Raw genomic sequence first — 14976 nt, forward strand, 5'->3', positions numbered from 1 at the left:
GAGAATGTCTTCCCAAAAAACAAAAGAAAAACAAAGAACAAGAATCAACAAACAAAACACCACTGGATGGATGAACATGCACCCTAAGGAGGCCTTGATGGTAGCTGGATCACATGCTAAGAGAAAGCCAGCTGCTGGTGGACAGTGCTGAGGGAGGTACAGGCAGGGGAGCCCGCCCACCTCTCAGCTCCAAGCGCCTGCCTTTTGCGTCCAGCCATCTAGGAGCCTTCCACATTATGAAGGATGATTTTGAGAACTGTCTGTGCCAGCAAACACTCATTCAGGACACAGCATTCCTTAGAGTGGCTCATTTCTCTATAAGGCACTGCCCCCTCCTGCTTCTGATTATACCAATTAGAAAGCCTAAAGCGGGTGCTAATGTGTCTGTAACACTTTTCTTTAACACCTGCTGATTTCTGGTTGTTTAAGGAAGTGGGTGAATGTTTGGGACATTCAGCAGAGAGCTGCTATTAGAATAGTAATGAAGGCACAGAAAACAGATTAACAATGAATGCAGACGGAAGACTGGAGTGATGGGCCAACAGTGGAAACAAAATCTAGATCCTACACCAGGAGACTCTCCACCACCTGAGAATAGGTGCGACACAAATGGGTCAAGGGAATCACTTTCCCCTCAGAACTCCAAGACCCTTCTTTCTCCTTAAATTGTGCACAGAAAATTTGGCTTCTGAAATTATTTCAGGAAGACATGGGCACAGCATAGTTCTGGGGAAAAGTGTAAAGTGAGTGTCCTGTTCTGTTCTGTGAACTGTGTCCAGTTATTGAAGGCTGTCCATGTACCAGGGCAAGGCTTTGGTCATCTCTCCAAACCCCCTGCATTGACAGTCCTGCTGGCACCCGCAGGGCCAGCGCTGTGTGTGGCGGGCCATCCTGCCCTCATTGAACAGGAAGTCCTTCACTCCCCTGTCCTGCTCTGTCTGTCACGCTCTTCTGTCAAAACCCTCTGCCCCAGTGTTTAATTTGCCACCTTGCCTGGACAACTTACTGAGTAGGTCTGATTTGAAGGTTAGTTCTGCTCTATCACAACTCAAGCACTGGGCATTCCTGGGCCCCCACACTAGGATTCTGACACCCCACATGGCTGACACCACATGCTCCACAACGAGCACCACTGAACAGCCGCCCCCAGCCATCCACACTAAGCAGAAACTCCTGTCGCCCCCTCGCCTGGTCTGCTGGGATGTTGCTCATTACGGATCTCTACTCTCCAACACGCCATCACGACGGGGCAATCTTATACATATTTTTTTCCCCAACAGCTGTTTCAAGTGAGGATCTTCCAGGTATCCATAGATGCAGGGTAAATTTCAAGTGGCATCTTAGGAGCTGGGGTAAAGGGGCTCAGGCCAGAGCGCAGTGGAAACCGCAAGCAGGATGGTCCTCATTCCCAGGGAAGGGGTTTTGGTCCTCAGTGCAGGACACAGTGGGCCTCCAAACCAGATTACTTGATGTCTAGGAGGATTTTTCTTCCTCTCAGTTTCAAAGTTCTTGTGGCTTAAAAGAAGACCCAAAGCAGGGACACTGACATCTGGATGCCTGGCCCAGATAGCCAAAACATCCAGCCAGCTGTGTGACCCTGAGCAAGTCACTTCTTTCCTCTGGGAGCTGCTGTCCATGGCACCAAAATGAAGGATTGCCAAGAGTAAGCATTAATGTCTCTTCACGTTCAAGCATTCTGTGTCCCAGTGAGGCAAGTTAGCATGGCAGATACTGGAACCAAACAGATCAGATTCAAACCCTGATTTTGTCCCTTCCTGGTGGCTTTAAGCAAGTTACTCAACCTCTTTGAGCCCTTGTTTCCTTCCCTATAGGATGTGATAATGATAGCAGCTACTTGTGAGTTTCACATGTGGAATAAATAAAATAATGCACATAAAACACTTAGCAAAAATAGATTCTCATGTGCTCAATAAAATTAGCTTCTGTCATAATATATGGGTATGTCACATTTTTATCAAAAACAGATGCTCCCAGTTTCAGTAGTTTGACTCTCATTTTATGTGTTTCTCCAGCTTGAGGTTTTCAGCTCCTCAAGATTTAGAGCTCCCACCCAGACCTGGCTGCTGGGCTCCTGCTTCCTTACTGAATGAACTTCACCCTCAGCTTCCTCCTGTGATGGAGGAGCAGCCAGTTCTCAGGCTCTTTGCCACCTCAGGGCCTGTTCACAGGCTTTCCCCCTGCCTGCATTATTTTTGTTGTTGTTGTTGTTCTCTTAACTAGCTCCTTCTCATAGTTTTTATCTCTATTTCAATCGTCAGCTCCTCATAGACACCTGTCCTGATGACCTGATAAGCTCTTAAGACTTAACCACAATTTGCATGTATTCTATTTATCTAGCTACTGTCTTATGGCCATCTGTCCTTAGAATGTAACCTGCCCTATTCTGTCTTGTTCACACTCACATCCCTAGTACCTAGCAGTGGGCCAGGCACAAAGTAAGGACTCAGTAAATATTTGTTGAATGAATGAATTAATGGATAATATGATATACTTCTATAGTGCAATGTTATTTATGTAGCACCTTCATGACTAGGCTCTCATTTTTAAGTCATATAAATCTCTGTAAGGAATACAGAGATTGATCAGCCAGAGGCTGGCTGAAGGCACCCACACCGACAACTGCCATGCGGAATAAGCCCAAGGTGACGGCGGTACATGGGAAGAGCCCTTATCTCACAGGGGATGGAAGGGGATGGAGAGAGAAAGTATCTATAAGAGAAGACTTCTTGGTGGAAGAGGCATGTGAGTTGAACTTGGAAATGTGACAAGTGATCTAGGCAAAGATGGGTCTGGGGTGGGAAAGCATAAGGGTGTAGAGGGATGAGAGGCCCAACTGTAATACAGAATTGAAATGAATGAGAAGTTAAGAGAGGTGTGGATAATATGTCGTATGTTTTAGTGAGGGGAGAGCACTCTGACAGAGGAGATCAGGGAGGACCCTGAGGAGAAGGCAGCAGTTACATCCAACCTTGCGGACAGAAAATAATGAGAGGTATCTAGAGTGGTTCACTGATGCAGCTGGGACAGAGACCACAGGGACAGTCTGGGCTTCACTTGGCCAAGGGCCTAGGGAGGAATTGAGGGAGCAGGTATTGGAATGAAGTAGCACTTAGCTCTCTGAGGCCAGGCTTGTAACCCAGGTTGAAGCCCTGGCCTGGTGTTCTCGCTGATTGGTGCTCTGCCCTGCTGTCCAGGCCCAGAGGGCCCTTTGGCTTGAGGCACTGCTACCTTAATCCCTGCTCCCTAACCTAATCGAAAATTCCATTGTGTGAAACTGGGGATGGGGTAATAATATCAGCTAAAACAGGAGGCAAATCCAAAGGCCAACAAGCAGTCTGGCCACGGGAGTATGTGAAAGAGTCAGGAGAGGTTGAAAGATTGGACAGTTTAACCTCCTCCAAAGATGCTTGAAAGCATTGCAAACAACTGTGCCTAATGAAACTACTTTGGGGGATTGGGTTGGACAGTGGGCTGCTAAACTGTGGTCTCTGCTAGGCATGGGGAGCACCAGGAGTACAGAGGGTCAGTGGTGGCACCTGCTCATTGGTCCCTCACAACCCACTGCTGAGGCCCGACACCTAGACCATCAGGCCTGTGTCAGCCCTCACAGAGGGTTCCCAGCTCAGAGGGGGCACTGGATGTGGACAGGACCTCAAGGTACCCAGAGAGACATCATGACTTACCCGGAGCTTTTAGATGAGGCTGCCAAGTCAGGTGTGTGATAAGGAGCATAAACTCCACAGTGGTTTCACAGCAAATCAGAAGTAGAGAGGGAAGCCTAGGAAAGCAGCTCTCTAGGGGGCATCTGGTTGAACACAGTTACAGTTGGGAGGGCAGCCGCCAGGCCTAAAGGGAAAGCCTCCTGAGGCCAAGAGAAGAGGAGCTCCTTTGCAAAAAGAATAAGAGAAATGCACTGCATGGTTTGAAACCCTCCCAAGCCTATGCTTACAATAAATGACTCCATTAGAGAGAACACAAGGCTGTGGAGAGAGAAATTTAACATATTTGACAGGCTCCTGTAAAGCACAACTGTCAGCTCTCCTTGCAAATATTTTTCTGGCTGTATTTTGTTGTTCTGTCTGATTTATTTGTGTTAACTGCTATTTATTAATGTTTATTCCAATCTGATTTAGACAGAGTCAGTCTTTATCATCGAACTCTCACAAACCACACTTGAGAGAGTCTAGGTGTTGTCCTTGGATCGCCTGGGGAGACTCCTGGGCCTCATCCCAGACTGATTTCCATCAGAATATCTGAAAGGGAACCTCAAATCAGCATTTTAAATGTGTCCTACATGAGAAGTGAAAGTCACTAAAGTTTAAAAAACATTGGCATAGAGTCATGACAATGCTTTTCTGAGATAGCACAGGCTCACTGGGCGCAAACAGCCCCAGTGACATGTAATGAACAAAAAAACAAATGGTCTAGAACTGAGTACAAGAAATACGTGATCAATCATCCCGTCATTTGGTATGTTTACATTCTGGGCCTCGAACCCCAGAGGGTCTCTGAAACAGTTCACAGCTCAGTTTGAAGGGACTGGAATTTATCACAAAGGGCGAGAAGGGGGCTGGGGACTGAGGTCTCCAGCCCCAGATGGGAAGTGGTGGGGCAGGGCGATGGATCACTGCCGCCTTCTCCCTCTAAAGGCTGGGGCAGGAGGTGGGAAGAAGGGTCACTCGCTCTCCTTTTCCGTTCTCATGGATTTAAAGGCCTTCTGCTCCAAACTTCCCCTTTCCATGTTCCCATTCTCCTAATACACAATGCAAAAATTCAGCCTCTGAAAATTTGATTTAGGCTAATATCTTTTAAAAGGTAAAATAATCTAAAGGGAGGAGGGTTACCTGGTAGTTATATTCCAGTGTAAATTGCTTTGCTCAAACTGCCCTGCGTGTGAGCACACTGAGTGAAAAGGAAAGATTTCTGGCACCTTGGGAAAGAGGCAGCTGGGGAGCCCCTATGGGACTTGGGGTCACCAAAGAGTACCAGGCAGACCTTGGTCACTTCTGGAGTCAGAGAGGCAGGGCCAAGGGATGGAAGTCTACCAAAAGCTCCCTCTGATGGCATTTCTGCCAGTCATCCCAGAGATCAAGTTGGAAGACTGCTCCCCAGCCCACGCAGTTCCTGCCCCAGCACCCCACCGAAACTGCCCTGATCAGTGGGACCAAGGCTTCTTGGTTGCTAAATGCCAGAGTTCTGACCTCAGCTAATGACCTCTTCTCTGCAGCATTTGACACCTGTTCCTCCTTGAAGTCCTCTCCTCCCTGATTTCTGTAACTTCTCTCCTGGTTTTGTGTACCCTCCGTGCCTTCTCCACTCCCCCCACCCCACCCCGGCTCATCTATTTTCTTCTCCCATCTCTTAAACATCGATTTCCCATCAGTGTTCTCTCTTGAGTCAGAAGATGGGTCCCATCATCTTACTCATTGTCGTTGGGCGATCTCTCTTCTGTGTGCATCTACGACCACCATTCATGGGGTTTATTCATTCAGCAAATGTTATTGAACACCTACTAGGTACCAGGCACAGTATGACTCCCAGGTCAAGATTTGCAACCTGGATTTCTCTTTAAATGTCCAACAGTACATCAAATTACCTTCAGAATTTCATATATGTATGAAATATTATTTATGTTTACATTATTATTCATAATACAATAATGAAAATATTTGTCTTTGGCTATGATTTTTGAGACAGGGCTTCAGGTGCAAATGACTTAGTAAGGGCATTCTCTTCAGGAAGAACTTGTAAAGGGGTACGGAGATGGAGAAACAGAGTAGCAAACAGGAAGGACCGGCAAGGATGTTGTCTCAATCTAGTCAGAGACTGAGGGGGAGAATGGGGAGGCTCTGGAGCCTAAATCACACTTTGGAGTTACTCTGCACTAAGGTAAAGAGTCTGGGCTTTGGCATCCCTATATCAGAGAGGCACCACCCTCCCTGGGTGTGGGTATAACCTCCACGTTCCTCTTGGAGAAATGGAACCCATCAGCCAAAGGCAAGTCTTCAGAGATGGTCACAGGTATAAGCTGACAGCTGCAACACTGTTGGAGCTGGGGACTGGGCACGGTGGTCAGTGGAGGAGCCCTGGACGGGACACCACCAGTGTCTCCCATAGCAGCTAAGACTTTGTCCAGATGATGTGCCTGGCATCATCATAAGTGCTTTATGTATATTAACAAATGTAACCTTTAAAATAACCCTGTAATGTAGGTACCATTATTCACCTTTTACAGCGCAGGAACTGAGGCATAGAGTTTAAAAGTGACTTGCTTAAGGTTTCCCAATAAGTAAATGATGGAGCTAGGGTTTAGACCAAGGCAGGGTGGTTCTAGATTCCATACCCTTAGTGCTACCTTGAATTCCTCAGTGTGTTGAGTTTTAGCATACACAGGCACTATGTTAGCCACTGGGAATTCTGCAGGGAATGAACACAAAAATCCCTGGCCACTTTGAGTTTATTTTCTAGTGAGGGAAGATGGACAATAAATGAATAAGGAAAATGCATGATCCAGATAGTAATAAGTGCTAAGAAAAAAATAAATCAGGGAAGGGAAGTGGGAAGTGCTGTGTGACAGCTGCAGCTCCACTTAGGTGACATTTTAACAAAGACCCAAAGGAGGTGGCTATCGCCACTCCCTCCGGCTGGCCCCAGCATATTCTCCCTCGGCACAGCTAGGGTGATGTGTCCAAGCCACCTGATCATGCTCCTTCACTGAATGACACCCTCCAGTGGTTCCCATTGTTGTCGGGGGAACCCAGCACTCCTGCCATCCTGATCCGAGACCTGCTTCCATTCCTGGCTCTTCTCTGGTGTCCGGGGCAAGGGTACAAATGGAAACCCCCTACCCTATGTCTAAATATTGAAAATTAATATATCAAGCTAACAAACTGTTAAAACACATTCTATCCGTCTACCTTGACAAATGTGTCTTCATCGTGACACAGGGGGCCAACCTCATATTTCCACTTGGACTCCTCTGAGTTCTGTGCCAGAACTTGGCAGCACAGGGAGCCCAGTGCCCAGGCCATGCTCTGCCTCCCTTCTCTGCCCACTGCTGCCCAGCTCTGTCCTCTGCTCCGGTGCAGGGGTACCTCATGCCTGCCTGTGGACTCCTCAGCTCACATATCTGTGTTCTAGCCACAGCTGTGCAACTAGCAGCCCTTGGCCTTATTAGTGCTCATACTGGTAGTGTCACTTGCCTTAGAGGACTAGACCTGGGGAACAGGTACACATGAGCCCTGGGAGCAGGCTAAGGGCCCTTTGGACAGAGAATTTTCAGGGTTCAGGCACTAGGAGCTTGGTCTCTGAGAGAGGTCAGGGAACAGCACAGACTCTATCTGGGCAAGTGTCCTTGGCCCCAGGGAGGGGTGAGAGAGGGAGGGTATGCAAGAAGAGGGTCAGAGCTCAGAGTAGGGCTGTCTAAAGCTCTCAGAGTATCACTCTGTCAGCAGTCTCTTCCTTACCCATGTGCCTAAACCAAAGTGAATTACTTGAACTTTCTCAACATGCCATGCTCCTTTGCCTTTGTGGTTCTGTAATCTTAGAGACTGCACAATAGAGGTCATTCGCTTGGACTCCTTGTCATGATTTCCCTCATCTCCTGTGAGCTCCCTAACCTAATCCCCTCATTGCTGACTCTTAACCCACCTCCAATGACCAAAATGCCACTCATAGTGGCCATGGTGATGGGATGTAATATCTTATAGTGACCTGAGGGTGGGCTTTAGAGTGAACAGTCCTGGTTTTGATTATTTGCCTAGCCACCTGCTAGTTATGTGACCTTCAGCAAATTCTCTGCCTCAATTTCATCACTTCTCACATGGACATTACCATACGAAGTTTATAAGGTATTGGAAGGATAAAAAGAAATACCATATGCCAAGTGCTCAGCCACAGTTCCTGGCATAGAATAAGCATGTGTTAAGAAGTTCTTTTCCTTCCCCAGCTATGCTGCTTCTTTGAAACCAAACACACAAAGCACCGTGAGAGATTAGGCTGTTTCACAGAAAGATGTCGTTTAGAGTAGCTCTCAGCCCCCGGGCTTCCTTCTCCATCTCCTGAGTCAGTGAGGACTCACTAGATAATATTAGTATCTGATTTCTGCCTTCGTTGCCTATTGCCCACCACATTTAGATGCCGGGATAGTCAAACTCCAGCTCTTGGTAGCAACACTAACTACTTTTGCTAGGGATGAAGAGTTCTCATGTCAGCACAGTCGTGGTAACAGGGACAGAGCCTGAGGAGCAGGTACACAAGGAAGTTGGTCGTATCACAGGAAAGGTAACACTGACAGTTACCTCGCAGTGCCTGACACAAGTGGGCATGCAACCAATGTGTGTCAAGCTGAGGAAACTAAACTCAAAGAGAAAAGCCATTAAATCCCAGTAGGAAGTGGATGAAAGACCTGCTTAGGTAAGTGACAGAAGAAATACTCCTGGGCCAGTGAACTACAGCTAATAATCAGAAATACAAATCTAAGTGTAATGCAGTGTTTGTCCTACAGAATGGGCCGAGTTCAGTACTGATGAAGATACAATAAGTTGATATGTCCTTCTGCAAAGCAGTAATGAGAACAATTGAATAATTTATGGTGTAGGTATAAGACAGGTGGACTATGTGTCATTAAATGTAAGAGTTTCAAAGAAATTTTAAATGAGAAAAAACTGACAAGTAGAATACTATATGGTATGAAAATTACATGCACGAAAATACTGAAAAGAAATAGGACAGTATAATTTTTTTAAAAAGAGGTGCTACCATTAGCACCTCTCATGTAGATCTTTGAACTTTTCTATAATGAGCAGGCATTTCTTTTCTAATGTGAAAGAAATTCCATAATTTAAGAAAATGACACATTGCTTTCATACACTAGGTCAGACACAATTATGTATGGATGACAGTGGCCACTTGTTGACTCAGATTTTGGAGACACAAAGACTCAGCCTTCTTCCTGTGCTGAATCTAGCCCTTTGTATGAACAAGAAGAAATGGAGAGAGTTTTCTGCCTGGGTACTTTCCCCATCTGACTGCAAGTCCTGCCTCAGCTGCCTCACGCTTGAGACATTCATGCGGTTGCAGGAACTGTGGTCTCCTCACCAGGCTGTGACATTCTCGTGACTGTTGAGATCTGAGAATGAAGCCAAGAAAGAGGTTTTATTTCCACGTGTGGCTTAATCCTTCCAACTGTGGCCTCAGCTCCAGTGTTGTCCGTGATTGTGACGCAGCGGTACCCATCTGTGGGCCATGAGTAGGCCCAGTGGTTTGAGCAAGTACCGTCTGGGGAACAGGACATTAGTGAAAGATCCTAAGGAAGTACACCAGTGTTTATATAAAAATGTGAATTAACCAAAGTATATTTGGAGTGATAAATGGATAGGTTAAATAAGCCAAGAAGAAAAGACCCCTTAACTACCAAAACAAAAACTTTCTTCCAAATTGAGATGCTGTAACTTATTTTGACCTTCCTTTTATTCTTTTGAATCTTATGAGTTACTGTTAAAGTCACAGTATTTGAATGAACTTTGCTACTTAGTAAGCTACAGAGCAATATCCTGATTAACTTAGCCTGCTTATTTTTTGGTTTTCAAGATGGTCTCTGTCCTTCATCTGGCCTTGATTTTAGGAGTAGCTTCCCCCTCTTCACTTCCTGAAGCATGCCTTTTTTAGACCCTGACTCTTGTAATGGGAGTACATGGGACCAGTACTGTATCCACCTTCCTAATTAGCCCCACCTTTGGCTGTCTAGGAGTACTCAGCATGACTCGACCATCTGACTTTTTATAAGCTGATAAACATTTCAAACTATAAGTAATATATCTTAAATGCAGTAGTAGGAAATGTGTATTATTAATATTTTTCTGTATCATCTCTTATCAATTAGTAGATCAACCTAGAACCTTTTATTGAAAAAGATTTTTTGGCCCAGTGAGTGGTAAAGTGCACCAGTGACTGCCACTGATGTGGGCATGGGGAAAGGCAGCACTTGTGCGGAGGATTTTCTGTCTCGGAGTTGAGGGCAACAGGGTCCCTGTCTTTAGAGAGCTTGTTTTCAAATGGGGAAAACAGGATCCCTCCCAGCAGCGCGAGAGACAAAAACTGAATGTAAAATCAAACATAATTGTGAATACCCAAACAGTAAACACCCCAACAAGTGCAAATGAATATAGGGAAGGCTGAGTTAATTGCTAAACGCTAGAAAAAGGCAGAATGCCCTCAGACAGATGGAGTTCATCTGGAAGGGTTTTCTGAAGCAGTGCATTATAGAGTTGGATTGGAAGACAGCCAGGAGACCTGGTGTGAAGTTGGAAGGGTGGTCCAGATTAAAAGGAATGCACATTTCCCGATGCTTTTTGACCATGTGCTTCAAAGTCTCAGCTGCCCAGAGTGACCATGCCTGGCCTCTGACCTCCCCACAGTGAGGACGTGTGCAAACGTGGCTTCACCGTCATCATCGACATGCGGGGCTCCAAGTGGGACCTCATCAAGCCCCTCCTCAAGACGCTGCAGGAAGCTTTCCCAGCTGAGATCCATGTGGCCCTCATCATTAAACCCGACAACTTCTGGCAGAAGCAGAAGACCAACTTTGGCAGCTCCAAATTCATCTTTGAGGTGAGCCAGACCGCTGTCTCAGCACCCCCTTCCCCTTCCACCACCCACACACTTCTCACTTGTGCTTCCCCATCTACCCTACTGTGCGCATGGTGGCGGCTGGTACTTCAGGATTCCTTGGCTGCTGTGGCCTGACCAGTTAGTATATAGGGAGGCATAAGAGGATCAAGAGATTGTCCTAAACGCACAATGTCAGTAGGCAATTAATTCTGTGAATGTGTAAATTAGGACAGTTGTTTCTGGGGGCAACTTTGTAATTTGGGTGAAATGCCTTAAAAAGAGTTTATAACCATTGACCTAGTAATTCTTATTGGAAAAAAATGTTAATATAAAAATGAAACAAAACCTTTTTAAAATCTAATTATAATCATAAACAAATAAAGGTCTACACACCTTTGTGAATGGTGATGTTCATTCATCATAGCGTTATTTGCAATGATATACATACCTATATATACATCTCCACATATAAACATACACACGCACACACAGAATACGTACAGATTGTATTCTGACTATCCATTAATTTTAGTGACTAATATGCAAATACTATGAAGCCATTAAAAATCATAGTTGTATGTTAATTATATCTCAATAAAATCATATTTAGAAAAAGTGTCTTTGAAAAATGTTCACGAAATATTGGTTTAAAATGGCTGGTTATAAAATAGTATGGGTGTATAATCTAAAATTTGTTTTTTTGAGTGCATATATGAAGAAGACGGAGAGACTGAACATGTTAGCAGACTATTAGAAGTAGCTAGATTGTAGGTGGTTTTTATTTTCTTCACATTTTCTATATTCTTTTATACTCAGGGAGAACATGTTATTTTTTTAAGCTAATTATCCCAGACAGCAATGTGTCCCCTGGGAATTTTTAATGATAACATATCAGATTAAATCAATGATCTAGGAAACTTTGTTCCAGCCAAATTCGAGCTTCCCCCTTTCTCAGAATGCTGGCCCTCATCTGCAAGGGCATGGGCCTTGTCTCCGTGTGCCTGTTGGAAGGCAGAGCTGCTCTTAAACTTGCAGCCACTTTCCATCCCAGAGCCTTTCCCCCAGGCCCAGGAGCGCCTCTGAGTGGTGCGGTGGCCCCAGGAGTCTGTCACTGAGACTTAGCACAGCAACCTGACCACCTGAGCCAGGCAGTTCTCACTCTGTTTAAACGACACAAAAAATATGATTTGGTATAAAAACAGTTCTTACACTCTCCCAGCACTGCTACCCAACATTAGGAGTCCTGTATTTTTGTAGTTTCAGTTTGTTTATACAGAGGCAGTAATAACAAGCCTATACATGTTTATAACCTGAAAAGATCGAAAGTAATCTTTCTAACAAGTCCTGAAACTTTCCTTCAGTGGAGGTGCCTAACCCTTCCCATCTCCCTTCACCCCAAGCTGAGCAGCTTGTCTCTGCCTCCTAAACAAGAGGTATGGGGGAGAGAACTGGGGCCTCCCACTCGGAAGAGTATTTATAAAGCAGTGCCTTACAAACAGCCAGTGAAACACCACATGCAGACTGACAGTACAGACAGTTAATGAATAACTGGTGAATATAATCACGAGAGACTTCCAGGATGTGGTAAATTTGGAGCCAGGTTTGAAGGGGGAAGCGCTATAGAACAGGGCTGCTCCAAGTTTAATGTGCAGAGTCTCCTGGGGACCTCGTTAAAGGTAGATTCTGATTCAGCAGATTTGGGAGAGTTCTGAGATGCTGCTGTTCTAACAAGCTCCCAGGCGGTCTTAATGTTGCTGGCCCTAGGGCCACACTTTGAGTAGCAAGGATCCAGACTAGAAGAGGTTTGTAGCACTGGTTGCACATTAGAATCACCTGGGGAGCTTTTAAAACAACCCACGCCCAATCTCCAATCCAGGCCAACTAAATCAGAGAAGGGCATCTGCTACCAGGGAGAGCCTCCTCGTGGGGTAGAGGCCTGCCCAGCCTGAGGCAGGAATAGACTCAGATGCTTGCAGCACAAGGATTGACCCACATTGCTTAATGCAGCTGTGGTGATGTCCTGGGTTCGTGGGCCTGCATGGGTTTCTAAGCTATGGATAACTAGACCTCCAGGCCCTGGGTCTGTTTTACTTCCAGCTTCTCCTGCTTCTAGCATCTGAAGCTCTACTGCAGTGGACTGGGGAGCAGAGAGGAGGAAGATGAAGGCAGCAGAGACTTAAAGGCAGCCTTTCCTGGAATGGCAAATGGGAGGAGGAGAGGCTTTTTGATCCACTCAGCCAGTCTATTGAAACTGCTTTCCTGGCTGATCTGTGGCTAATGGCCAGTGGGCCACATGCTCCCCAAGGCAGGCTGTGATCATGATTATGTGGACTTATCTTGGCCCCTTGACTTTCCTCCTGCCTACTGCTGTTCTGGTCTTTCCCTCACTCCCCCTACTTCTCTGAGTCTCCCTCTCTGTGTCTGCCCTCCAGACGAGCATGGTGTCTGTGGAAGGCCTCACAAAGCTGGTGGACCCCTCCCAGCTGACTGAGGAGTTTGATGGCTCCCTGGACTACAACCACGAGGAATGGATCGAGCTGCGGCTCTCCCTGGAGGAGTTCTTCAACAGCGCTGTGCACCTGCTCTCACGCCTGGAGGACCTGCAGGAGATGCTGGCCAGGAAGGAGTTCCCTGTGGATGTGGAGGGCTCTCGGCGGCTCATCGATGAGCACACGCAGCTCAAGAAGAAGGTGCTGAAGGCCCCTGTGGAGGAGCTGGACCGGGAGGGGCAGCGGCTACTGCAGTGCATCCGCTGCAGCGATGGCTTCTCAGGGCGCAATTGCATCCCTGGCAGCGCTGACTTCCAGAGCCTGGTGCCCAAGATCACCAGCCTGCTGGACAAGCTGCACTCCACCCGGCAGCACCTGCACCAGATGTGGCATGTGCGCAAGCTCAAGCTGGATCAGTGTTTCCAGCTGCGGCTTTTTGAGCAGGATGCCGAGAAGGTAGGAGGGGAGCATGCCCCCCTGGGGCCGGGGTTTCAGCGGGGGGGCACAGCTTTTTAGTGAAACTGCTGGTCCAGTTTTCTGATTAATGGCAATACTTTTGAGGAAAGCATTTTTGTTTGTTTGTTTTTTAAGTGCTTACTGGTATTAGCTGGTACACATTTATTGCAATGTTATATGTAGCCATTGATCACTGACTTTTTAAAGGCCTCTTGCCAAAGCTGGTTCTTCTGTCTAGCTATTGCTCAGTTGTTTGTTCCGGGTGGTTTCTCCACAACGGAGTTGGAGAGTTCCAGATTGGCCCTGGGAGGAGGTCAGTGTGACTTCCATTCACTCCTCTACCATTTTCCCTCCCCTTAAAGCTCTCTTTATGTAGTGTTTATATGCACCCAGTACTGTTCTAAGCATCAAGTGTAAATTAACTCATTTTCATCCTCTCTAGTCCTATAAGGTAGGTGTAATATCATTATCCCATTTTACAGATGAAGAAACTGAGAGGCTAAATAACTTGGCTTAACAGGGAAGTGCAGGATGCCTCCAGGGTCCATGCTTTTCCCCAGTGCTGGACACTGCCTCTCTCAGGACATGTAGTGAATGATTCAAGCTGGCTGAGCAACAAAAATAACAATACTGTTACCAGCCACGGTAACAAAACTTTGTGATTGTTGCCATGCAATGTACCTATCTGCAGAGCCTTATTTAATCTGCATGGCTTTTCCATCCTTTGAGGTGCATGGTGGTGTCTCTGCTGAAGTCCAGGGAATTTGAGAACTCCTTGATCTTGGGTCTCCAATGGCAGACTTGACGTATGAATCCAGTTCTTTCCAGTTTGAAGTACAGGACTCTTCTTGGCATCCCACCTCTTTTTGAAGGTTTTCCTTGGGGGCTCAGCACTTGAGCAATGCTCCGTTTTTCCAGCAATGAATTTTCATAGCTTTCCCTTATCAGGGGAGATATGAGAAAGTGAAAAGAAAATGTATCATATAGTGCCTCTTTGCTGAGGACACAAATATATCTTCTCTAGGTTCTTTTCAAGCTAAAGAGTTTACTACTATATGTGCTTTAGGGGGAATGAAATGCCTTTCTAACAGTTTTCTGGAAATAACTTCTATGCAAATGCACAGTGCCACTCCACATCTCAGTAAACTGTGGATTTTACAGACAGTGGCTAATATAATGGTTCTCTCAGAGCTCATGTTGAAAATGTCTCTAGATGTTTTTGAGTGATGAAATCAGGATATAAAGCTCTATATAATGATGATCCTCATTTACATGAGCGTGCCAGCATACCTGGAAGAAAATGCACTACAGTGTGAATAGTTTCAATTTCTAGGTGTCAAGTTTATGGTTAATTTTAATTTCTCTGTATAAATCTTATGTATTTTCAATTTTTTATTAT

General features: G+C 45.9%; 1 protein-coding gene across 19 annotated transcripts in view; it reads left to right on the top strand.

The window, feature by feature from the left end:
* Positions 1 to 14976, top strand: part of KALRN (kalirin RhoGEF kinase) — a 698826-nt gene that overhangs the window by 241976 nt on the left and 441874 nt on the right. For all 19 annotated transcript variants that reach the window (XM_045851423.1, XM_045851424.1, XM_045851434.1 and 16 more), the window contains exons 4-5: positions 10440 to 10632; positions 13065 to 13577. In XM_045851423.1, the coding sequence (XP_045707379.1) occupies positions 10440 to 10632; positions 13065 to 13577 (706 nt within the window). The remainder of the gene's footprint in view (positions 1 to 10439; positions 10633 to 13064; positions 13578 to 14976) is intronic.

The sequence above is a fragment of the Phyllostomus hastatus genome, unplaced genomic scaffold, assembly GCF_019186645.2.
Source record: "Phyllostomus hastatus isolate PE091 unplaced genomic scaffold, TTU_PhHast_1.1 phas_contig_86, whole genome shotgun sequence".
NCBI lineage: Eukaryota > Metazoa > Chordata > Mammalia > Chiroptera > Phyllostomidae > Phyllostomus > Phyllostomus hastatus.